Source organism: Nelumbo nucifera, chromosome 7, assembly GCF_055504915.1.
Source record: "Nelumbo nucifera cultivar China Antique chromosome 7, China Antique-T2T, whole genome shotgun sequence".
In the NCBI taxonomy this organism is placed as follows: domain Eukaryota; kingdom Viridiplantae; phylum Streptophyta; class Magnoliopsida; order Proteales; family Nelumbonaceae; genus Nelumbo; species Nelumbo nucifera.
Window position 1 is genome coordinate 30,343,416 of NC_142655.1, and position 24,838 is coordinate 30,368,253.

Genomic DNA, 24,838 nt, shown 5'->3' on the forward strand with positions numbered 1-24,838 from the left:
AAAATAAAACAAAGGGAATGTCCATATAACGAGAATGTGATAAGATAACACCGGTCTATCATAGAATTTGGGGCATTAACTACACTTGATGGCTGATCTTTCAGCTGTTTAACCAACAATAACGTCCAACGTAGAAATGGCAATGGGGCGGGGTGGGTTTGGAACAGGGCTCCCCGCTCCCCCTCTCCATCCTCGCCCATTATCAAGACATTCTACTTGTTTTCCATTTTTGGTGGTGGGACAGATTCAGGGCAAGACATTCATTCCTTATTGGAGATGGAGAATCTTCGAATTTTTTTCTTAATCTAATTTATTGATAATTTAAAAACAAGATTATGAGAATTTAAAAATATTTTAAGAATTAGGTTATAACATTTTGAAAGTACTTTATAAATAAAATTATAAGATGCTATGATTTTATGAATTAAAAAACTTAAAATATTTTAAAAATCAATATTAATCTAACGATATTTTACAAATTTATCATAGAATTTGGGGCAGGTTCCGAGAATTATATGTAAATTCCATCCTTGCCCCGTTTCCAGTTCAGGGCAAAAATTTTTCTCGTTCTTGCGTCCTTATTTAAGGCCCGGAAAAACACAAAACCTTAATTTTACGACGAAAATTGCAGCCACACATCCCGAATATCTTGCTGTATTTGTATGTTGTCATTCATGGCAAGATGGTTTCAATGTGCGGGTGCGAGGAAATGAAGATTCTGATTCTGTGGGGATATATACTTGACGTAGGGCGTTATTATTGGTATAGATATTAATACAGCCATTAAATGTAGCAAGTTCGGACGCGTGTCCATATGTAATTGGGTTTCATTGCAGTCGGAATTTTTCTGAAAGAAAGATGGATAGAAATTAGATAATACAAAAATTATCCCGGCAGAAAAACGAGAGGCAAAGAGGACGGGCCAAGGAGATCTCGCAATTCGCGAACGGCTTCGACAAGCCACACGATTCTCCGAATCATATCCTCTCTCTCTCTCTCTCTCTCTCTCTCTCTCACTTGCGCAGTCTTATTTGATTTTATATGATTATATCTAACACCAGTTCCAGATTTCTGTGTTCTGCGAGTTGGAGCCAGCTTTGAACCTGGTTTTGGAGGGATAGAATCCCAAGTTTCCTATCAAGATGGTGATTTTCCTATTACAGGAGTTTGAATTTCAGAAACCCAGCTGGAAAATAGCTTGAAATGGCGTGAATTGTTTTGGGTGTCTTCGTTTATTCTGAGTTCCCGTAGAATTCGACCGTTTTCTTCCTAAATTTCAAATACGGGTTCGTGTTTTTCCACTTAAAAGTTGATTTTAAGATGCTGTTTGATTGAATTTTGTATTCACTGAGTCGTTTCTTAGTGGATGTTGACAATGTGGTGACTGGTGAGGTCTTGGATTGGTTTAGCTGATTTGACAATGTTACCTGTTTGCTCGGCCACCCAATCGTGTTCTTATTCACAGGTGAGAGCTTTGTTAAACCCAGGTTTCGGATTATGAGCTGTCCTTTGATTTTATACTACGTAGTTTATTTTACAACTATATTGCTATGTTGAAATCCTCTGTAGCTCAGAATCACCTTTATTTTTTCCCAAGTTGATTATTATTATTATTTTTAATTTATTGTCGTTCTTTTCACAAGAAATTTAGTTTTAGGATCATCTGTAACACGCAAACAAAATAGGTGACTTGTGATTCACTCAAGTTGTTAATATTGATATTTAATGAGTTAGTGATGGTGCTGTTTAACTAGATTATGTATGTGTACTTGTCACAGAAAACTACGGGTTACCATTCCTCACAATGTTGTTAAAAAATTGATTTTAACAAATTCTGGAAAAATTTTATATGATCCAACCTGCAACTAATCAGTAAAAGCACAAGGATATCCTAGAAATGAAATGACAAAAATTTAACGTTTGCCAATATGTTCTATAATTTAATCGTAAAAGCACAATAGGAAAAATTTTATGGTCGGAGGAATGCGATTATTTTTCTTTTTTTTTTTTCTTTTTTACTTATCAGTGGGTTTCTTTGATACTCATATCACCAAATTAATGTGTATTATTAGCACATTATCTTTTTTGAACAGGTAAAGTATAGTTTCATTAGTATTAAGAGGTACATGAGATTATGTACCAAAAAGAAACTTTAAGCCCCCCAAAAAAATCTACATCCAAAAAAAGAAGAGAAAGTATCATTTTTAAATACAGTATGTATGGATAACCAACTCCTCAAGTTCTCCACAGCCCTATTAATCACCACAGATTCTGGTGATGCTTTCTGTTTGGAAATCCTCAAGTTTCTTTTTGACCAGATGACCCACAAGACTGCTAGAGGAACTGCTGACCAACAAACTCTCCCTTTCCTTGACAGGTCCTGCATGCCCCATTCTTGCAAAAGGTCCTTGACTGAGAAGGGAAAGCACCAATGCAAATTAAGAGCCCTTGAAAAGTGACTCCACACAGTTGAGCTGAAGCTTCCATGCAAGAACAAATGCTTACTGAGTCATCCTCCCTGCTGCAAAACACACATAATCTGTCTTGGATAGGGTACCCCTTCCTCAAGAGCATTTCCTTAGTCAAACACTTCTCTAGAACAGCCACCCAAGTGAAGAATTTCACCTTAGAAGGTGCAGCTGAACCCCAAATGGCCTTGCTGGGAAAAGGGTTCCTTGAAGCTCCAACTAGACCCTTGTAAAAAGACTTGACTGTGAAAACCCTTGTAGAAGTCCACTTCCAAAGTCTAGAGTCCTAAATCTGCACATCCATATGTTGATTCTGCAGTAGAGCTTACAGATAAAAAATTTGGTTAATCTCCCAATCATTCAAATTCCTACTAAAGGAAGGGCTCCAGCAAATTGATCTACCATTCACCTCATAGCAGTCTGCCACCCAAGCCAGTTTGTTATCCGCCATTGTTAAACAAAGAGCGAAATCTGTCTTTTAAAGCAAAATCACCACACCAAGAGTCCAACCAGAATCTCACCTTTCTCCCATCCCCGACTTTGAAAAGCAGCCCCTCACTAAAACTACTGAAAGCTTTTCATTTGCCCTTCCACAAGCTGCAGCCGTAGGAAGAAAGGGACATTTCTGCACCCCAACCATTGCTACACAAGCCATATTTCTCAGCAATAACCTTCCTCCACAAATTGTTTGGCTCCATTGCGAATCTCTAAAGAACTGGCCAAGAGAGCTTTGTTAAACAGTTCGACCTTCCTTAACCCCAGTCCTCCAAAAGGCACAGGTTTGCAGACCTGATCCTAGCTCACCAAATGATTACCGGCAGAGTCCTTCCAACCACTCCACAGATAGTCTCTCATCAGCTACCTCAGATGGGATTAGAATAGACATGTAATAAGCTGGGAGGCTTGCTAGCACACTTTTAATTAGAGTTACCTTCCCATCCTTAGACAGATACATGGCCTTCTAGGAAACTAACTTCAAATCAATCTTCTCTAAAATTGGAGTTTGCAAGGCTTTTGAAGTGCTCTTGGCCTCAAGGGGCAGGCCCAAGTACTTAGAGGGGGGGGGGGGGGGGGGGGGGGGGGGGGGAGGGGGTGCCCCACTTTATAACCCAGTAGCCCTGCTAACTCAGCCACATTCTCAACTTCCCCGACTTCCATTAACTCACTCTTGGCCAGATTCACTTTTGAGCCAGACACCACCTCAAACCAGTACAGCAAGAACTTTAAATTAATTACCTGAACTGACGAGGCATCACAAAAGAATAGTGTGTTGTCTGCAAATTGAAGAAGAGGAATTTCTGTACCATTGTTTTTGACTTAATGCCAAAATGCATTCTAGCCAACATATAGTCTAGAAAGGCCTAATTGACATGGTCATAGGCCTTTTCTAAGTCAATTTTGCACACCAAAACTTTCCTGCCGCTTCTCCTTGAATCAATTAACTCATTTGCAATTAACACCCCATCCTGAATGTGTTTGCTATGCACAAATGCCCCCTGATAGATGAATATGTGGGAATCATGATACACCTTAACCATGAAGCCAAAATTTTAGCCAAGATCTTGTACACACTTCATTAAACTAGGGCTCGTTTGGCAAGTCTTTTTGAGAAGATCTTCTCGTAGCTCTGACAGTCAATAGACGCATTGAGCTTTTGACATAAGATCTGGGCAGCCCGAAGACTGTTTGGCAGACGCGCATCTTTCCGTGCATCGTTTTGGGTCTTTCCGCGCGAGATTAAAATGCGGAAGTCGCGGGAAGCTTCATTTGGAGCTTCCCGAAATCAGCCCAAAATGGGCTTCCTGCATCTTTTCGGCGCCCCATCTTTTGGCGGCGAGATCTTCCGCGTGCCAAACGGGAATAGACCGATTTTCGGTCTTCCCAGCTTGTAAGCAGCCGAAAGACCACATGGAAAGACACGCCAAACGGGGCCCTAATCAGCCTAAAGTCCTTCATTTCCACAACGCCACTCTTCTTGGGGATTAAGGAAATGAGGGAAGCATTCAAGCTTCTCTCAAGGGCTGCAGAATGACGAAACGCCTCCAAAACTCACAACAGATCAAGCTTTAGAACATCCCAGAATTTTCTATAGAAGAGAATTTTAAAGCCATCAGGACCTGGAGCTTTGTCCCCCTCCATCTCATCTAATGCTCTCTTCACCTCCTCCTCTGAAAAGGGTTTTTCCAACTTAGCAACTTGGTGTTCAATTAGATTCTCAAAGTGGAGTCCACCCAAAGTTGGTCTGACCTTACACGGTTCACTATAAAGCTGCTCATAAAATTTAACAATGGCTTCCTCAATCTCCTTTTCTTGATCCACTACAGATTCTCCTACTTGCAGCCTCTTGATGTAATTCTTCCTCTTCACATTTGCAAACTTGTGAAAAAGGTGGTGTTATTGTCACCTGATTTCAACCATAAAGCCCTGGATCTCTGCTTCCATTTCACCTCCTCCTGATAATAGAGAATCATAGTCTTTCTTAGCCTTAAGTCTTTCTACTCTCCTTGCCTCCCCTAAGATACCCACCTTCCTCTGAATCAATCTCAGTTATAATTTTCAAGCATTCAGCTCTCCTGTTTTCATCTTTTGACACCCTATCCCTCTGCCATTGTTGATATTTCCTTTCAGCCATTGTAACTTCTTGCTCAAGATGTGACTAGCTTACCCCTCAAAAGAAACCTCAGCCAACTAGGATTTTATTTTCGTTTTGATCTCCTTCGATTCCAGCCAACAGTGTTCTAGCCGGAAGGGGTGAGCCTTCTTCCTTGGAACTCCAGTCGTCAACTATAGTGTAATGTGATCAGACAAGACTCTCGGCAAAGCTTCCTGAGAAGTATTTGGGAAGAGCTCATCCCAATCTGTTGAGATAATGAAACCTATCTAACCTTACCAGAGAGGGAGCCTCCTAGTTGTTGATCCAAGTGTACTTTGCTCCACTCAAAGGTAAATCATGTAGTTCCTACCTTTGGATGAAATCCACAGACATCTGCATTCCCCTGTTTGTGCCCCTGCACCTCATCATATCCTCCTGTCTCAAGATTGCATTAAAATCCCCACCAATAGCCTAAGGGCCATCCCATTTCCTCCTTACATGGTTCAGTTCCTCCCAAAAAGCATCTTTTAGAGAAGAGACAACCGACCCATACACCCCTGTCACCACAATGGATACATTGTTCTACTGCCACAAAAGCTTTGCTAAGATTGAGAATAGACCCACCACCTTGTCCACCAACTTAAACACCCTGCTATTCCAGCTTAGAGCAAATCCCCCTGCTATGTTTTCAGCTGGCACAGTCTGCCAGTCACAAGGCTCAGACCCCCACACACTTCAAATCACATTGTGCCTCAACTTCTGAAGCTTAGTCTCCTACAGTTAGGTTGCCAACCTTGTCTCTCAAGAAACCACCTAGCACTATTCTTCTTCTACCAGAGTCAAGGTCCCGGATGTTCCACGATATTAATTTTAGACTTTCCATCTGAACTATCTTTGTGAAGCTTTATTACTCCGGCTTGCACTCCTTGCATTTTCATTTAGGCTCCAAGCAAATCTCAAGAGCTCTTTTGATTTCCTCCTGTTCTTCTTCCCCTTCTCTACTAGCCATCTGTTTTCTATTGCCACCAAGAGGGATTTCGTTTCTTCCTCCATCATCCTAAATTGGTTTGGCATCAACCTAACTTTATATTTATGTCTTTTTAATTTTTATAGATATTAGGAAAGCATAGATCTTGCACTCTCATTCTGGATTCAACACTTAATTTCATAAGCACCTCTCTGTAGTTAATGATTCACTAGGGAGGCACTTAGTTTGCCAATAAGTTTATTGTAAGTTACTCATTGAAAAGTAACTTATTGTAGGTTATGAGTTTCTTTTACTTAGACTGATTTACTTATCAAAACTATTTTATCAAAAAGTTTGAATGTGATCCAATGGGAGAAAATTTAGTTTCTCTAACCGAGTCAGCCACTACAAGTAGGAGTATATATTAAACATATAGAATCCCTATCTTCAGACACATAAAACATGAGAAAAAGATGTAGACGTCCCTGTTCTCGTGCTACTTGACATTCCCCCTCAAGCTTATATAATCCTAGCTTGTTAATATAGGTAGTCCACTCTCATGCGACTGAGACACTTAGTAAACAGATCTGCCCAAGGTTCAAAGCATAGTTTTCAAGGTGCCAAGGTGAGGCTAGGTGACTGGGGGGGGGCGCTTAGTTGCCTAGGCGATGGATTGTTTATGTTAAAAACATAGATCCTAGGGTAGTTCCCTAGGTACCATAACCATATTTCTTTAATAATTATTCATGATTTTCATAAGAAAAGTATAAATTTCATATTAAAGTATAGAAAATCAACATATTCATGAGAAGAAAAGGAAGAAGGAAAATAGAATTAAAAAAATATAGGGGCTGAACCCTTATTTTTATTATAGGAAAAGAAGAAAATAAAAAGTATTGGTAGTAGCAGTAGTAGTAGAAGTAGAAGAAGAATCTATGGAAGTGGAAAATGTGCTGATTAGATAAAATTTTTAGTTCTTCCTTACTTATTGGTTCAGGTTTTTAAGTCTTTGAGGGTTCAATACAGCATTTAGCAATGTTTGTGTTGATTAAACCCTAATAAGTAAGAAAAAAATAAAAAGAAATTAGTAGTAAACACACAAAATGATTATTTTAGTTTAATAATGTTTATTTTATAATTATAATCTCAAAAAAGAGTGAATAAAAAAGTATTTTATAGTAGGAAGTAGAAAACTGTTAGGCGATTAGGTGAGGCGAGCCTCAAAGGGTGCCTTGTTGCCTAGGCGTCGCCTTGACAACTGTGGTTCAAAGTATCGATACTTGGGGGTTAACTTGCCAAGGTGAAGGTTTGTAACTTGTAATTAAAAGATTAGCAACCAGGGGTGGGTAGAAGTTTCTAGCTCACTCCTGAGAGTTGCTTACCAAACATTTATATACTTCAGTCTTTTATTCATTTAATAAATTAACCAGTTATTGATGAGAGACTACATGATAACAACTTTAGCATTAAAAATGACTAAACAATAACATACTAAAAGCAAGGGACATTAATTAAGCTTCTTTTCTTCATTTTTGTACCTTTTTCTTGATAGAATTGTCCTTATGTTTCACAAGCTTTTGATCTCTATTTCCATGTATAGTTTAACAACTTAGTTTTACATTTTGGATCCAGCAGATTTATTACCATGCAGGGCTGAGACCCTTCTCATCCTGGAAATCTCCTGAAGTCAGATATATTTTTGAAGACAAGGTTCTTTTGGGTACACCTCATGAACATTATCCTCAAGAAGTTTCCTTTAAACTGCAAACTTCAAATTCTCTCTGTTCCCATGTAAATGAATGGTCAGGACATCGAGATTCGACTGAGTTCTTTAACATCCCTCCTTGCTCAAATGAATTATATGACAATGATGTTGGCCTTTCAAATAATTGGAGTTATTCAGTGGGAGCAGTTAATGAGACATACTCCATAGGCAGGGAGGATCTGAATTATGTAGAAAGTTCAAGTGTAACCGCCCCAGAAAAAGACAGTTTGTTGAACCTTCCTGACCAGTTTATGCAAAGTATAGATCCACCATCAGGATTGGAAAGTTCAAGCCTACCTGTACCAGAAAGTGAAAGTCTGTTGATCCTTCCAGACAAATTTAGTCAAAGTGCAGGTGTATTATCAGGATCTAATGCTCCTGAAACCATATCAACAGCTGATGGTACAGTTGGTACCATGCCAGAGAATCCAACCTTGGTTTTTAATTCTCCAAATGAGGCAGATACATTATCCAATATGAAATCAAAAGTTGAAGATATTTTATCTGGGTTTAATGCATCCATAGATGCATCGGTAAATAAGGGTGAACTTGCCCTGAAAAACACACTCGATGCAATTCAATCATTTCTAACAGATACTGCTAAGACTGCTACTGGAGCTGTTGACAATGCTATCAATAATGTGGTCTCTTCTGTTGATCAGACAGGAGAATCAGCTACTAATAGATTGATGGTCTTCTCAGGTGACTTGAAGGAAACTACAACTAGGGTGGGTGTTGTTGCTATTGACATCCTTAGACAAACAATTGTCACTGTGGATGACTATTTAACCAGAGGGGCAGACTTTGTTGTTTATTCTTATGGAGTTGCCAAGGATTTGCTTCCTCCAGAAGTCCTGGATGTCCTAAATTTATCTGAAGAGAAAGCTGCAGTCGTCCTGAGGCCTGCTGGGACTGCTTTTAAGCAGGTTTATTATTCTTGTCTTCTATATCATTGTCTTAATTTTCTGTCAATAAGTTTATTGTGATATTGTTCCCTTGTTTTTTTAAAGACTTCTTATGTAATTAGTTTTCTATGAAGGGTATTTTCGTTACTTTCAATTTAATAATATGCACGAAATATTATTCCAAAACTCTACTAGTAGGTAATGCTATTGACTCTGGCCTATACATTGGCTCATTGAAGTTGAATGGCCCCAATCAACTGTCCCACAAAAAAAAGGAAAAAGAAAAAAGAAAAACTTTTTTGGTTGGCTAACCATATGAATCTGCAAATTTTTTCTTAATGGTTGGGAAAAAGTTCCATGCATTATCTTTTGTATGGTTAAGATAAGATGATTGGATTTCATTTATTTACAATTTATTTGGCTATTTAGTTGGTGAATGGAGACCTTATGGTGGATCCAATCTCATATGCACCATAGAGACTGGTAACCCTGTATTTTACAGATATGGTAATGTCCTATTATATGTATTCATTTACCAGAATACTTATGGATATATCTTCTGAAGTATATATATGCATGTCTATAGAATGTAAATTGTTGATATTCATGAATTTTCTAGCAATCCAAAGAAGATTCACTGCGTAAGTATGTTTGAATCAGGTCTATGTTGCCATTGAGGGCTTGGAAAGAAATCTTGGGCTGGACCCAAGTGATCCTATTCTTCCATTTTTTCTTTTCCTTGGTACTTCAGCCACATTAGGGTATGTTTGTCTACTGGTTCTCTTCTTAAAGATTTATTTTTTAGTAGGATTCTGTGGAAACAAGCCATTCCTTTTGTGTTCTTTTTTTTCCCATGAGAATCTATATTGTGTTAGATTTTTGCAGGGTTTCTTATTGGTTATTTAACTATGGTGGTTATTCTGGAGATTTGTCTCCTAAGTTGACTTTGGAGCTCTTGACGGGGGAAGAGAATGCTGTACTTATTGATGTCCGGCCTGAGGCAAGAGACTGTAAATTTCACTAGCCTTTTCTTTTCTGGAATTGATCTATTATGAAATTCTAATATGATATATGGCTTAGAACTACTGAATTGTTTACAACAGTTGCTGTTTTATTATTATTATTATTATTATCATTATTTACTTTTTTAATATTTCCTTCTTTTATTATAGAATATGGTTGTAGAACTATTATGGTTAATTTTGATGTCTGTAAATATAGCCTTATTTTACTTTTAAGTGTAGGAAAAAGTTTCACTAAGGAAATATTAATGGATGCATTGTTAGTCAAGTTTCAAAAGCCATTGACTTTTGTTGATGATATCTAATCCTTGTGAAGGATTTGAGGGAGAGAGATGGTGTTCCTGATCTTCGGCGAAGAGCTCGGTTTAGATATGCAAGTGTTACTTTACCTGAGGTTGGTTGGTAGTAACTTCATGCTATTATGTAATTTCATGCTGAGTAGACTCTTTATTTAATTATTTTTATTTTTAAGGGAAAGACGTATGCTTATTGTTTTGACATGCAATCCAATGAATATTAGAGAAAACAAAAAAGTAGAACCGTAAAAAAAAGAGGAGAAACTAAAGAAATTGATTGATGAAATTTACATCTCTTTTTTTGAAGTAAAAAAAAAAATCATTAAATCAGAACAGAGTACTGAGAAGAGGTGAAGAGAAATTAACCCCCCCGAAAGAACAAAAGACAATCCCGAGAAGAAAAAAGATATAATACATCAATCCCCCCAATCCAATTCCAATGATGACCAAAAACTAATCCCAAATGAATCTCTTGATGCACCCAAAAAATCTGGGTGGATCAAGATCCAATCCAAGATTCTCTTCCCAATAACTTGGCACAGCTGTTCTTTGCTTCTTGACTTGTCTTCAAATAATCTCTATTCCTCTCTTTCCAAACATCCAACAAACTGCAAATGGCACACAAGACCAAACTATTTTAGCTTTTTTATTCTCATTCAGAACTGGACAAGATGAAAATATTTATTTGATAGATCTTGGAGACCACATATCCACATATAACCTCTTAAACCTTTGTGGATATTACTGTTATGCTCTTAACAGTGTAGGACAGAATTACATTTATACTCTTTCTCCTAATGCTCCATAATATTCCCCCTCAAGCTGGAGTATATATTGTTGTACTATCCCGCCTTGTTATAAATGTAATGAACTTTTCCCTAACTTAAATCCTTAAAGAATATATCAACCAATTGGTTCTTAGTGTTCACAAAGAAAATAGTAATGACTCCATGAAGCACGTTCTCTCTCATTAAATGACAATCAACTTCTATAGGTTGGTTGTCACATGAGAAACTGGGTTCAATGCAATATGGGTAGCAGCTTGATTGTTATACTATAGTGTCATAGATGTTGATACAGAATATCCAATATCTTGAACTATGCAACCAAATGAATTCACACACAATATGGGCCATAGCTTTATACTCAGCTTTAATACTACTTGCAACTACACTCTTACTTTTCCAAGCAACTAGGTTACCTTGCAGAAAAGTACAATACTTGGTACTAGAATATCAATCATTGAATTAGCCTAATCAGCATTTGTATAGCCTTTTGACCTGTAGGTGACTATTAGCCTTGTATGACATATCATGTCCATGACAATGAACAATTTGGAAAAACATGCACTAGTGTTTGTGTGGGTGTGTCTAAGTGTTAACCTCATCCATAAAATGAAATATATATTAATGAATGTAAAAGGACAGTTCTGTCCTTAATCAAAGATTACAAGAATATGTGCAAAAATGATCAAGTACATAACACATATGATGCAACAATATTACCTAGGGATAAAAAGACAAGATTAACCCTTAGTTTCTTTGTACTCCCCCTCAAACTGATGCTGGGAAGTGGGCATTAGTTTGTGACTTAGAAAGGCATGTTTGCCTTCTATCATAGCCTTAATGAAGAGGTCTACCATCTGTAGTCCGGATGATATGTGAGTAGTGATTTAAAAGGTGCGCCTAGGCACACAAGTGAGGCGCATTTTAGGGTATGCGCCTCGCCTAGGTCCTAGGCGTAGCCCTTTCAAAAGGTGCACACCTGGTGCGCCTTAGGCATACGCCTTGCGCTTCAGCCTAGGCGTGCACCTTTTGAATATTTGATGCTTTTTTTGAACCTAGCAGCTGGGTTGGGGGATCCGCCCCCGGACCCCCATGCCATGCCCCTCAAGGCAAGCCCAAACAATTCCATGTTAGGGTCTTAAATTCTTAATTCTCATATAAAAAATAATGATTTTCTAATATTGTTTATTCATTCATCCTAATAAAATATCTTCTTAGAAAGCAATTAAAATTATAAAATCATTATTTTTTATATGAGAATTAAGAATTTAAGACCTTAACATGGACTTGTTTGGGCTTGCCTTGAGGGGCGTGGCACAAAGTCGACTCATGGAATCAGGAATGTAATATGTTTTACATCACATTAGCTACTTGAAGTAATGCAATTGAGGAACAAAAAGAGATTGTGGGTTTTACATGCTTGAAAATGTTTTATATGCTTGATTTTATTTTTAAATTCTCAATTGAATATGCTTTACATGTTATGTTTATGTATTTTAAATTTATATAATAAGTTTTTTAAAACATTTATTAAAATTTAAGTTTATATATTTTATTAATATTATGTTTAATATTTTTTTTGATTTTTTGATTTTTTAGCTTTTTTTTTTGGATTTTTGCACCTTGCTTCAAAAAGGTGCACACCTCGCCTTGTGCCTTGTGCCTTGTGCCTCGGGCACAAATTGGCTCTTGCGCCTTGCGCTTTTAAAACACTGTATGTGAGGAAGAGTGATATGGCCTGCAAGGAATTGGTCTCTGATAAAGTGACAATTGGCCTCAATATGTATAATACATTCATGGAAGACAGGATTAATGGAAATTGTTTTGGAATGGTAGAATACTAATGTATTTCATTCTATTGCCAATCGGCATATTTATACAGTAAGCTGCTGCAATAAATAGAAAGAAGAAAAAAATAGAAAGTACAAGAATAGAAAGAAAAACTTTCTAAATCAATCCTTCCACAATCCTAGGAATATATACAATTCTATTTTTACACAACTACCAAATATAGATCTGCACCAATAGCCCCACGTTTTCCAACATTCCCCCTCCTAAAAAACTAATTTCTATATCAGTGGGATTCTTCAATTAATATCCCATGATTCTAGGATATCCCATGATTATAGGAAATTAAGTTTCCTAAACTGATGGACCTAAAATTATGGAGAATCAATCAGAGAGTCAATCTTCTACTTTCCAACACTCCCCCTCAAGCTAGTGAATATGCATCTTTCATTCCCAGCTTGGAGATAAGTCCTTGGAATGCCACACTGCAAAGCCCTTTTGTCAGCACATCTGCCAGTTGACCATTCGTTGAGACGTATGGAGTGCAAATTAATCCGCTATCCAGCTTTTCCTTTATGAAATGCCTATCTATCTCAATGTGCTTTGTCCTGTCATGTTGGACGGGATTGTGAGCAATGTTAATAGCTGACTTGTTGTCACAGAATAATCTTATTGGACCTTCCCATCTAATCTTTAGGTCTTCCAAAATTATCTTGAGCCATAGTAATTCACATACTCCCTGAGCCATTGCCCTGAATTCTGCCTCCGCACTTGATCTAGCTACCACATTCTGCTTCTTACTCCTCCATGTCACAAGATTTCCTCCAAGGAACGTATAGTAACCTGTAGTGGACCGCCTATCCATGGGAAAGCCTGCATAATCAACATCGTTGTATGCCTCTTGGGTTAATCCAGTGTTTCTTTTAAACAAGATTCCTTTGCCAGGATTAGCCTTTAGGTAATGTAGTATCCTATAGACCGCCTGTAGGTGAACCTCTTTCGGGTTGTGCATAAACTGGCTAGCCACGCTCACGGCATATGCTATGTCTGGCCTTGTGTGGGCAAGATATATAAGTTTTCCTACTAATCTTTGGTACATTTCCCTATTCACGGCTGGATCTTCATTTGCTTCTCCCAATTTGTGATTTGGCTCAATCGGTGTGGAGGATGGTTTGCATGCTAACTTTCCTGTCTCTCTTAAAAGATCTGTTACATATTTCTGTTGTGAGATAAAGATGCCTTCTCTGGAATGAGCTACTTCAATCCCTAGAAAATACTTCAATCTCCCAAGTTCTTTTATTTCGAATTCTCTGACTAGGCATCTTCTCAAGGCTTCCTTCTCCTTTTCATCATTTCCTGTCACAATTATGTCATCGACATATACCAGAAGAGCCGTGACTCCCCCTGCATCCGAATGCTTTATAAAGAGTGTATGATCTCCCTGACTTTGTTTGTATCTGATGGCAAGCATAACTTTAGTAAATCTTCCAAACCATGCCCTAGGTGATTGCTTGAGACCATATAGTGCTTTCTTCAACCTGCAAACTTTATTTCCTTTTATATTTCCTTTGAAGCCCGGAGGAATATCCATGTATATCTCCTCCTCTAAATTACCGTGAAGAAAAGCATTCTTTACATCAAATTGCTCCAAGTACCAGTCGAAGTTAGCTGTTAGTGACAACAAAATTCTTATCGTATTCATCTTAGCCACTGGAGCGAATGTCTCCTGATAGTCAACACCATAGGTTTGTGTATATCCTTTTGCCACGAGTCTTGCCTTGTATCTTTCTAGAGAGCCGTCTGACTTGTACTTTACTGTGAAAACCCACTTGCAGCCCATGGGTTTCTTTCCTGGTGGTAGGTCAACAATTTCCCATGTTTGATTCTTATCTAGAGCCTGCATCTCTTCTCTCATAGCATCTTTCCATTTCTCATCAGATAATGCCTCAGATAAAGTATTAGGAATATGAATGGTGTTTAGACTAACTAGGAAACTCCTATGTGATGGTGAGAATTTTTTAAAGGACACAAAATTTGCTAAGGGATATAAGGGATGTTTAGTGCATTCTCTTGTGCCTTTCCTAAGGGCAATAGGAAGATCTTGGTCAGATGCTAATTCAGAAGAAATTTCTGGAACTGTATTTACCTCATTCTCAGGATTAGGAGTTGAATCTTGAACCTGCACAAGATTAGGATCCTGGTTTCTTCTTCTTGAATATACCTGCAATCTCATAGAGTCACAAAGTTCATCATTCTCTGTCATGGGTCTGGTATGAATGGGTGAAGAAGTTGGTTTGGTTTGAGGTGGTTCGATAGGTGCAGATACGGATTGAACTGGTATAGATGCTGAGTTTGGGTGTTGAGAAACTGTAGGTAGACCAAGCGGGAACAAATCTCTGTCCTTATCTTCAACGAATGACAAGGACTCCCCCTGAAGATAAGGTTGAGTGAAATATGGTGTTTTTTCTTCAAAAGTGACATCAATAGAGACAAAGAATTTTTTAGTAGGTGGGTGGTAACACTTATAACCCTTTTGGGTGGACGAATAACCCACAAAAATACACTTGACGACTCTTGGATCTAACTTCCCTCTATTATGGGTATGAACATGGACAAAAGCAGTGCATCCAAAGATTCTTGGGGTGAGATTATTTGTGGTACGTAGATCGGGATAAAATTGAGAAAGTGTTTCCATTGGTGTTTTAAATCCCAACACCCTCTAAGGTAATCGATTTATAATGTAGTAAGCACAGCTTCCCCCCAATAGGTTTTTGGAACATGCTGGTGGAAAAGTAAGGCTCGGGTTGCAGCTAGTAGATGACCATTCTTCCTTTCTGCTACTTCGTTTTGTTGTGGAGTATTAATGCAGGAGGATTCATGGATAATCCCTTCTTTTTGAAAATATGAGGATAAAGTTTGGTTGAAATAATCCCGTGCATTATCCGATCTAAATCTTTTGATTTTGACCCCAAACTGATTTTGGATCATGTTATGGAAATTTGGGAGTACACTACTTACATCTGATTTAGATTTAAGAAGAAAGATCCAAGAGACCCTAGTGCAATCATCAATAAAAGAGACGAACCATCGTGAGCCAAACACATTTGGAACTGTGGAGGGTCCCCATATATCACTATGGATCAAAAAGAATGAGACTGAACTTCTCTTGTTACTGATTGGAAAGGGCACACACTTGTGTTTTGCAAATTCACACACATCACAATGAAAATATTCAACACTCAATCCTTTAAACAATGAGTGAAACATAGTTTTCAGAATTCCAAAAGATGAATGTCCTAGTCTAAAGTGATGAAGCCAAATGGTGTCTTTGTTGGATGATGAAAGGAATGACAAAGATAACTTATCCTGGACAATATTTGATTTGCATGATTCTTCAAGATAGTAGAGTCCATTCTTCTCCTTAGCAAGTCCAATCCTCTTCCCCGAATCCTGGTCCTGAAATATACAGTAAGAAGGATAGAAAAGCACATTACAGTTCATGTCATGGGTGAGTTTTTGGATGGATATCAGGTTAGTGGACAATTTTGGAACATGAAGGACACTTTTTAGTGTAAGTGATGGATTAATATGGATATCCCCAAGGCCAGCTACGGTAGTAAGGGAACCGTCTGCAATGGCTATTTTTCGATTGCTTGGGCAGGGGGTATAAGTGCTAAAATGTAGTGAGGAGTGAGTGTGATCTGTGGCTCCTGAGTCAATAACCCATAAATCCCTAATAGGTTCATCTGAGACATTTAGTTCGTGAGGAATAGAAAACTTACTTGAGATTGCAAGAGAGCCTGTACCACTAGGTTTCTCCAACGATCCCAGAAGCCCCCTTAACTTTTCGATCTCCTCATTGAACTCGGTCTTGTCTGGAGGCTTTTCTTGGCTCGACTGATTTGTGGTGAAGTTAGCTTGACTTCGATTCTTCTGTTGTCCTCCTCGGTAGCCCCATTCCCTATTCGATGGTTTACCATTCAGCTTCCAACACTTCTCTTTGGTGTGCCTTGGTTTCCTGCAATAGGTACACCAAAGAGACTCCTTGTTGTCCCGTGCAGAGGACAAATCTGTCTTCATTCCTTCCAGTATTTTCGATTGTTCCATCCTTGTAGTCATGGCTGAACCTTCTAGTACTTGGGGTTCAAGCATAACCCCCCTATGGATTTCTTCAGCATGAATCAGAGAAATAGTCTCATTTAGAGATGGTACCTCTTCTTTGCCGAGAATCTGGACCCTAACTTGATCAAATTCTGCATTGAGTCCTGCAAGAAAGTCATAAACGCGATCTTTTTCGATAAAACTCTTTAGGATTGCTGCATCCGCTGCACATTTAGTCTCAATGCACCGATAATGATCGAGTTCTTGCCACAGGTTCTGTAGTAAATTTGCATACTCGATAACTGTCTTGCTGCCTTGTTTAGTTGCTCCAGTCTTGACTTTGATTTCGTACACTTGTGCTGCATCACGTGCTTTTGAATATGTTTGTCGGACGGCATCCCAGATCTCTTTATCCGTGGATAAAAAATACATGTGTCGCTGATTTCAGGGTTCATTGAATTCCATAACCATGACATGATCATGGAGTCAGCTTTGTCCCATGCATCAAATCTTGGATCTCCTTCCTTCGGTCCCGTCCCTAAGAGATGGCTAAGCTTTCCTTTTCCCTTTAAATATGTTCGAACAAATTGAGACCACTTCAAATAATTTTTCCCGTTCAACCTATATGCTGCCTGAATGTTTTGCACGTCGCCAGATGCTTGATGTGAGGAAACTTCTTCCGATTGTGCAGTGGTATTTGATATAGTGGCTTCTGACATATTGGGCGGGCTTCAAGAAAGAGAGAAAAACAGACAATGAAGGTCTGAAAAACTTAGTAAGTGTTGGCGATGAAGGCCTAAAGAATCTTTCAGCCAATGTAAAAAAAAAGGTAACTGTAATGCTCTACCAAACTGAAGAGTGGATCGAAACCACTCAAAATCCAAACCAAACCAAAGGGATTCAGTAAATCTGCTCTAAGCAACACCAGATCTAAGATTTCAGACTGATCTGATGTCTCTACAAAGAGATCCAAGAAAAAAGGATGAATTCGATGGCGCAGCAGTCCAGAAGAAGCAAAAAAGTAGAGTTCAGATCTGTAGTCGATCTCGAAGAAGAATCAAGGACACTCAAGAACCTCCCAAATACTGTTAGAGAGTTCTTGAACCAGTAGCAGAGATGACCAAAGAGATACTATGTGTGGATTAAGTCGTGACCAGTTCTAATACCATGTGAAAATTTGAGAGAAAAAATGAATTGATTGTATTTTATTGGAAGGAGAATATACACAACTTTATATAGAATTACAGAGCTAATTTACAGGGTGATAAAATAGGGAACTAACTTTTCCTAAAAAACTAATTTCTATATCAGTGGGATTCTCCAATTAATATCCCATGATTCTAGGAAATTAAGTTTCCTAAACTGATGGACCTAAAATTATGGAGAATCAATCAGAGAGTCAATCTTCTACTTTCCAACAGTTTCTTCAACCTACAAACTTTGTTCCCCTTAATGCCTTCTCCAAAACCCGGTGGAATGTCCATGTATATCTCCTCTTCTAGATCACCATGGAGAAATGCATTCTTTACATCAAACTGTTGCAAATCCCAATTATAGTTAGTAGCCAAAGACAACAACACCCTTACTGTATTCATTTTAGCTACCGGGGCAAAAGTTTCCTGATAATCTATCCCATAAGTCTGTGTATATCCCTTGGCTACCAGTCGTGCTTTATACCTTTCTAACGACCCATAAGATTTGTACTTAATTGTGAACACCCATTTACAACCTACAGTCTTCTTGTTTCTTGGTAGATCCACAACTTCCCATATGTTGTTCTTTTCTAGTGCCTCAATTTCCACTCTCATGGCTTCTCTCCATTCCTTATTAGAAAGTGCCTCGACTAGAGTATTAGGAATTGGAATGGTGTTAAGGTTGGCTAGAAAACTTTTATGGGATTTAGAGAATCTTTGGAACGACACAGATTTGGCTAAAGGGTACAATGGGCGTTTGGTACATTCTCTGGTTCCTTTTCTCAGTGCAATAGGTAGGTCATACTCAGACTGTGAAGGTGCAGGTTCAGGTTCTGCATATCCCTCAGTTCCAGGATTAGGAGTTGAATCTTGGACTTGCACAAGTTGAGGATCTGGATTTCTTCTCCTAGAGTAAACCTGCATATATCTCACATCATCATGCACATCATTGGTGGGGTTAACAGTGTCTGAATTTGGTTCAATGGTCGGGTTGTTTGACTCTTGTTGAGACTCGGGAATGTGGGGCTCAGAGGATTGTGACTCAGAGGGATGTGATTCTTGACGGTTGGATGATTGTGAGGAGGGTAATACATCTAAGGAGAGTAGATCCGAGGCCTTATCTTCCATTAAAGAGGGCTCCCCCTGAAGATAAGGTTGAGTGAAAAAGGATTGTCCCTCCTCAAATGTGACATCGATGGAGGTGTAGAATCTTCTGGTGGCTGGATGATAATATTTATAACCTTTATGAGTTGGGGAATATCCCAAGAAGACACACTTGATTGCTCGTGGATCCAATTTTCCCTTATTATGGACATGAACAAAGGCAGTGCAGCCAAAAATTCTTGGTGTGAGATTATTTGAGGTTCGAATATCAGGGTAGAATTGAGAAAGGACTTGTATTAGGCTTCGGTTGTCAAGAACTTTAGATGGTAGTCTATTTATGGTGTATGCAGCAGTAAGGACAGCTTCCCCCCAATATTGTTTTGGCACCTGATTTTGAAAGAGAAAGGCTCGGGTGGTTTGCAAAAGATGGCCATTTTTCCTCTAAGCTATCCCATTCTGTTGGGGAGTGTTAGCACAGGAGGATTCATGCACAATGCCTTCTTTCTGAAAAAATGGGGACAAATTCTGATTAAAATAATCTGTAGCATTATCAGATCGAAACCATTTAATTCTTACACCAAATTGAGTTTGGACCATGTTATGAAAGTTGGGAAGAATGGTACTCACATCAGATTTAGACTTAAGAAGAAAGATCCATGTGACCCTAGTGCAATCGTCAATAAAGGTGACAAACCATCTAGAACCAGTAATGTTGGGAATGTGAGAAGGGCCCCATATATCCGAATGAATCAAATAAAAAGGAGTTGAAGATCTTTTATTGTTGATTGGGAAAGAAACCCTTTTGTGCTTAGCAAGTTCACAAACATCACAATGAAAGGTTTCAACATCAATTCCTTTAAACAAGGAAGGAAGCATTGTTTTTAAAATAGGAAATGAAGGATGACCGAAACAGAAGTGATGACGCCAAATTAAATCTTTATTAGGGGTAGATAAGAATGACTCGTGTGTGACATGCATAACAGTGTGAGATGGTTTGCTGGTTGCTTCAAGGTAGTAGAGTCCATCCCTTTCCTTAGCAAGTCCAATCTTCTTCCCCGAAACCTGGTCCTGAAATACACAGTAAGAAGGAAAGAACACAACATTGCAATTCACATCCTGGGTGAGTTTATGTATAGAGATAAGGCTAGTGGATAACTTAGGAACATGAAGCACATTTTTAAGCAATAGGGATGGAGTAATTTGAATATTCCCAATCCCTGCCACTGTGGTGAAAGAACCATCAGCAATAGAAATTTTTCTATTACTAGGACAGGGTGTATAGGTGAGAAAATGTAGTGAAGAGGGTGTCATGTGGTCAGTAGCTCCAGAATCAAGAATCCATGGAAAAACACTAGTCGAGGCATGTAATCCTAGAGATAAAGACTCACCTGAGAGAGCAAGAGACGTAGAACCACTTCCTGGTTTCAAGGATTTCAGGAAGCTCCTTAGCCTTTCAATTTATTTATCATTAAATGGTCCCTGACTTGATTGTTCTTGCTGCGGGGTTGTGGAGACATTATGGGCCTGTTGAACTCCTTTTGAAACTCCTCGATTTCCCCATTCCTTGTTGGATGTGGGAGGTTTCCCGTGAAGTTTCCAGCACCGATCTTTTGTGTGTCTGGGCTTCTTGCAATAGGTGCACCAGAGGTTATCGTTAGAGTCACGGGTAGTTGTGTCATGAGCCAAGTTGTGATTGTTCTCACCCTTTGAACCACTGTAACTTCCTCCCCTTGCCACCATGGCTGAGCCTTCAGGTTCTTTAGGCTCAAGCATGATTCCACGGCGGCTTTCCTCAGCTTTGACAAGGGCTATGACTTCATTCAATGGAGGCACTTCTTCTTTGCCAAGAATTTGTATTCGGACCTGATCAAATTTAGCTTTCAGTCCGACCAAAAAATCATACACCCTATCTCTTTCAATAAATTTCTTCAAGATCACAGCATCATCGGGGCACTTTGTCTCCTGAACCCGATAATGATCAAGCTCATGCCATAAATTTTGCAGCAGATTTGGATACTCTGTAACACTTATGCTCCCTTGTTTGGCCGCCACTGTCTTCACTTTGACCTCATAGACACGAGCAGCGTCATGGGCTTTGGAATAGGTTTGTCGGACAGCATCTCAAATAGCCTTTGCAGAGGGAAGAAACATACAAGTATCACTGATCTCGGGTGTCATTGAACTCCACAACCATGACATAATCATGGAGTCCTCTTCATCCCAAGCATCAAAATTTGGCTCGCCCAACTTTGGCCCTGTTCCAAGAAGGTGACTAATTTTTCCTTTTCCCTTCAAATAGTTCTGGCCATTCAGTCTATATGTTGTCTGAATATTCTGCAAATCACCAGTGTGAGGATGAGAATTTGTTGCTCCTTCATCGGTTTGGACGGGAGCACTTGTTGCAGTCATGTCGGACATTGTTAATGGAGGAAAAATAAGGTCAGCAGGAAAGGAGAATAAATGAGGGAAGAACTGGCCGGAATAAAGGAGAATAAAGGAACACTCCTGGTTACAGATCAACACTGAAGGCCAGAAGAGAAAGACATGAAAAATTGGCAATGAAGGCCGAAAAAAATCTCAAGGTTGACAAACCTAGAGCTTTGATACCATGTTTTGGAATGGTAGAATACTGATGTATTTCACTCTATTGCCAATCGACATATTTATACAGTAAGCTGCTGCAATAAATAGAAAGAAGAAAAAAAAAAGAAAGAAAAGAAAATAGAAAGTAGAAAAAATAGAAAGAAAAAAATAGAAAGTATAAGAATAGAAAGAAAAACTTTCTAAATCAATCCTTCCACAATCCTAGGAATATATACAATTCTATTTTTACACAACTACCAAATATAGATCTGCCCCAGTAACCCCATGTTTTCCAACACCCCACGTTTTCCAACAGAAATCTTGATGGCACTTGTGTTATTAGCAAATAAGGAAATGATCCATGGCCAAGTCTTGCAACAAGGCCTTATAATCTCACTACAAATTGAAGATATGGCCTGGTATTCTTCTTAGTAGATGAATGAGATACTGTCTATTGTTTCTTACATTTTTAGGAGATGAGAAATTACCAAAAAGAGAACACACCAACCAGTAGTAGATCTTGTGTCAACAGACCCAGAGCAGAATACAAAATTCTGGGGATGAAGAATGGATACCTCGACCCTACCCCAAGAGTCCTTTATATAGAAAATGAAATTAAAGAATTTACAAAGAGGCCCTTGTAGGGCAACAAAAATCAGAGAATTTACAGAGAGGCCCTTGCAGGGCTGAAGAGAAAATAATAATAAAATAAGAGAAACAATACAATAAGAACTACAGTAAAATGGTACATCAAGGAGTTTCTTCACACTCCCCCTCAAACTGATGCAGAGGCATGTGCATTAATTTGCTTACTAGAAATAAGTGTCTGGACCTCATCATAGCCTTTGTGAAGATGTCAGCAACTTGTATATCAGAGGCAACATGAGGGAGAGAGATAGAGTTTGCAAGAAATAGGTTGAGGATAAAGTGGTAGTCCACCTCAATATGCTTTGTCCTTTCATGAAAGACAGGATTAGAGGCAATCTTAATAGCACTAGTGTTGTCCGCATGCAGAGGAATGGGCGTAGGAGAGGAATGACCCAACTCTTGAAATAAAGATTGAAGCCAAACAACTTCACTACAAACAGATGACATTGCCCTGTACTTTGCTTTCGTAGAGGACTTGGAAACAGTCTGTTGTTTCTTGCATTTCCATGATATTAGAGAGTCACCCATGAAGACACAGCACCCGGTAGTGGAGCGGCGTGTGTCAGGGCATCCAGCCCAATCTACATCAGCATAGGCCTTTAGTTGGAGAGAAGAAGATGAAGAGAAGAAAAAACCTTGTGATAAAGAGCCCCGAACATAGCGGATGATTCGATGCACTGCAGTCAAATGAGGTTGACGAGGGGCAGAGACAAACTTACTAACAACTTGAATTGCATGTGAGATGTCAAGACGAGTCATGGTCAAATAGATGAGAGACCCTACAAGTTGCTAATAGAGGGAAGCATCAGGAAGCTGGGAGCCTTCTGATTTGGATAATTTGACATTCAGCTCCAAGGGAGTATCAACTCGTTTACCATCAGTGAGGTTGACCAACTTAACAAGATCAAAGGCATACTTGTGTTGGCAAACAAAATAACCCTGGGAGCTCTGTTGAACTTCAAGTCCCAAGAAATAGTTAAGAGGGTTGAGATCTTTCATGTGAAAGGATCTGTGGAGAAGAGACTTGAGGTCCTGAATTCCTTCTATATCATCTCCAGTCAACAATATGTCATCCACATATAGTAAGAGAATGGTAAGGCCCTGGGGTCTTTTCCGGACAAAGAGAGAGTAGTCTGATGCACTTTGGCTATATCTAGCTTGCACAACAACATCTCTGAATTTTTCAAACCAAGCTTGTGGGGCTTGCTTGAGCCCGTAGAGGGACTTCTTTAGCCGACAGACGAGGGAGAGATCACTATAGTACCCGGGAGGAGGTTTCATATATGCTGTTTCCTTTAGATGCCCATGTAAAAAGGCATTTTTTACATCCGGTTGAAAGATAGTCCAAGAGTGTGCAACAGAGAGGGATAAAAGAACACGGACTGTAGTAATCTTGGCCACTGGAGCAAATGTCTCCTCATAGTCAATGCCATATTCATGCGTATATCCCTATGCCACCAGCCTGGCTTTGTAACGGTCCAAAAACCCATTAGATTTCAGCTTGATGGAATAGACCCATTTGCTCCCAATAATAGAGCCATCTGAAGGTGATGGGACAAGGTCCTAGGTGTCATTCTCATGCAAAGCTTGAATCTCTGCATCCATGGCATCTTTTCACTGAGGGCTGCTACGAGCCTGCTGGTAAGAACTGGGAATATCTGTAGAGGTCATAACAGCAGAGAATGAGCTATGGTTTGAAGGAAAACCATAGCGATCAAGTGGTCTAGAGATACGAGTAGAACGACGTAAAGGTACAGGAGAAATAATTGAGGAATCTGAAACTGGGGCATCACTTACAGGGTTGTCTGTGATGGGCGAGGGATTTGGACTAAGAGGAAGAGGGGTTGTAGGCGTAGGAGCTGGACCATGAACCCGCTTGCGAGAGAAGACGAGAAGATCCTTCTCAGCAGTGGACGGTGGAGTATCTTGTGGTTCAAAATCATGCAAAACTGAAATAGAGGGTGCAGATAACTTGGCAATTCCTAAAAAAAAAGGAGATATGCTCAAGAAAAATCACATTTTGAGAAATACGAATATGATGTGCTGAGGGATTGTAACAAAGGAATCCCTTGTGGTTAGGGCTATATCCCATAAAAGCGCACATGATAGATTGAGCTGAAAGGTTTGAGCGTTCACGAGGAGGGAGATGAACAGAGCATAGACACCTAAAGACATGAAGATGGGAAAGATCTAGGGGGGATCCAAACATCTTTTGATGAGGAGATATGTTAGCTGGCATGCTATTGGCCTCTACCTAGAATGTGGGAGGCGCATGTGATTCTTGTAGAAGAGTCCTTACAACACCGAGAATGTGGCCATTCTTTCTTTCTGCAACACCATTTTGTTGAGGAGTGTTTGGACAACATCATTGGACTCGTATGTCATGATGTTTCAGATAAGCCAAAAATTCTCCGTCACTGTATTCTCCCCCCGAGTCTGAGCGTAAGGTCTGCACATTCGCTTGGAAATGAACTCGAACCATGTTATGAAATAACCGAAAGGTTGGAAAAACTTCCGATTTGGGTTTGAGAAAGTAGATCCAAGTGTACCTGGTACAGTCATCAATGAATAACACAAAATACTTGTATCCCATCCAAGAAACAACAGATGAAGTCCAAAC

General features: G+C 39.2%; 1 protein-coding gene across 6 annotated transcripts in view; it reads left to right on the forward strand.

Annotated features, from left to right (window-relative positions):
* Positions 1 to 766: 766 nt before the first annotated feature.
* The window catches only part of LOC104598222 (Rhodanese/Cell cycle control phosphatase superfamily protein), a 63,101-nt gene continuing 39,029 nt past the window's right edge, over positions 767 to 24,838 (forward strand). For 3 of the 6 annotated variants that reach the window (XM_010260148.3, XM_010260147.3, XM_019197959.2), the window contains exons 1-5: positions 767 to 1,465; positions 7,664 to 8,719; positions 9,359 to 9,459; positions 9,584 to 9,698; positions 10,037 to 10,114. In XM_010260148.3, coding sequence (XP_010258450.1) covers positions 1,421 to 1,465; positions 7,664 to 8,719; positions 9,359 to 9,459; positions 9,584 to 9,698; positions 10,037 to 10,114 — 1,395 coding nt within the window. In that variant the 5' untranslated portion in view covers positions 767 to 1,420. The remainder of the gene's footprint in view (positions 1,466 to 7,663; positions 8,720 to 9,358; positions 9,460 to 9,583; positions 9,699 to 10,036; positions 10,115 to 24,838) is intronic. The other 3 variants (XM_010260153.3, XM_010260151.3, XM_010260149.3) reach the window with 3 other exon arrangements.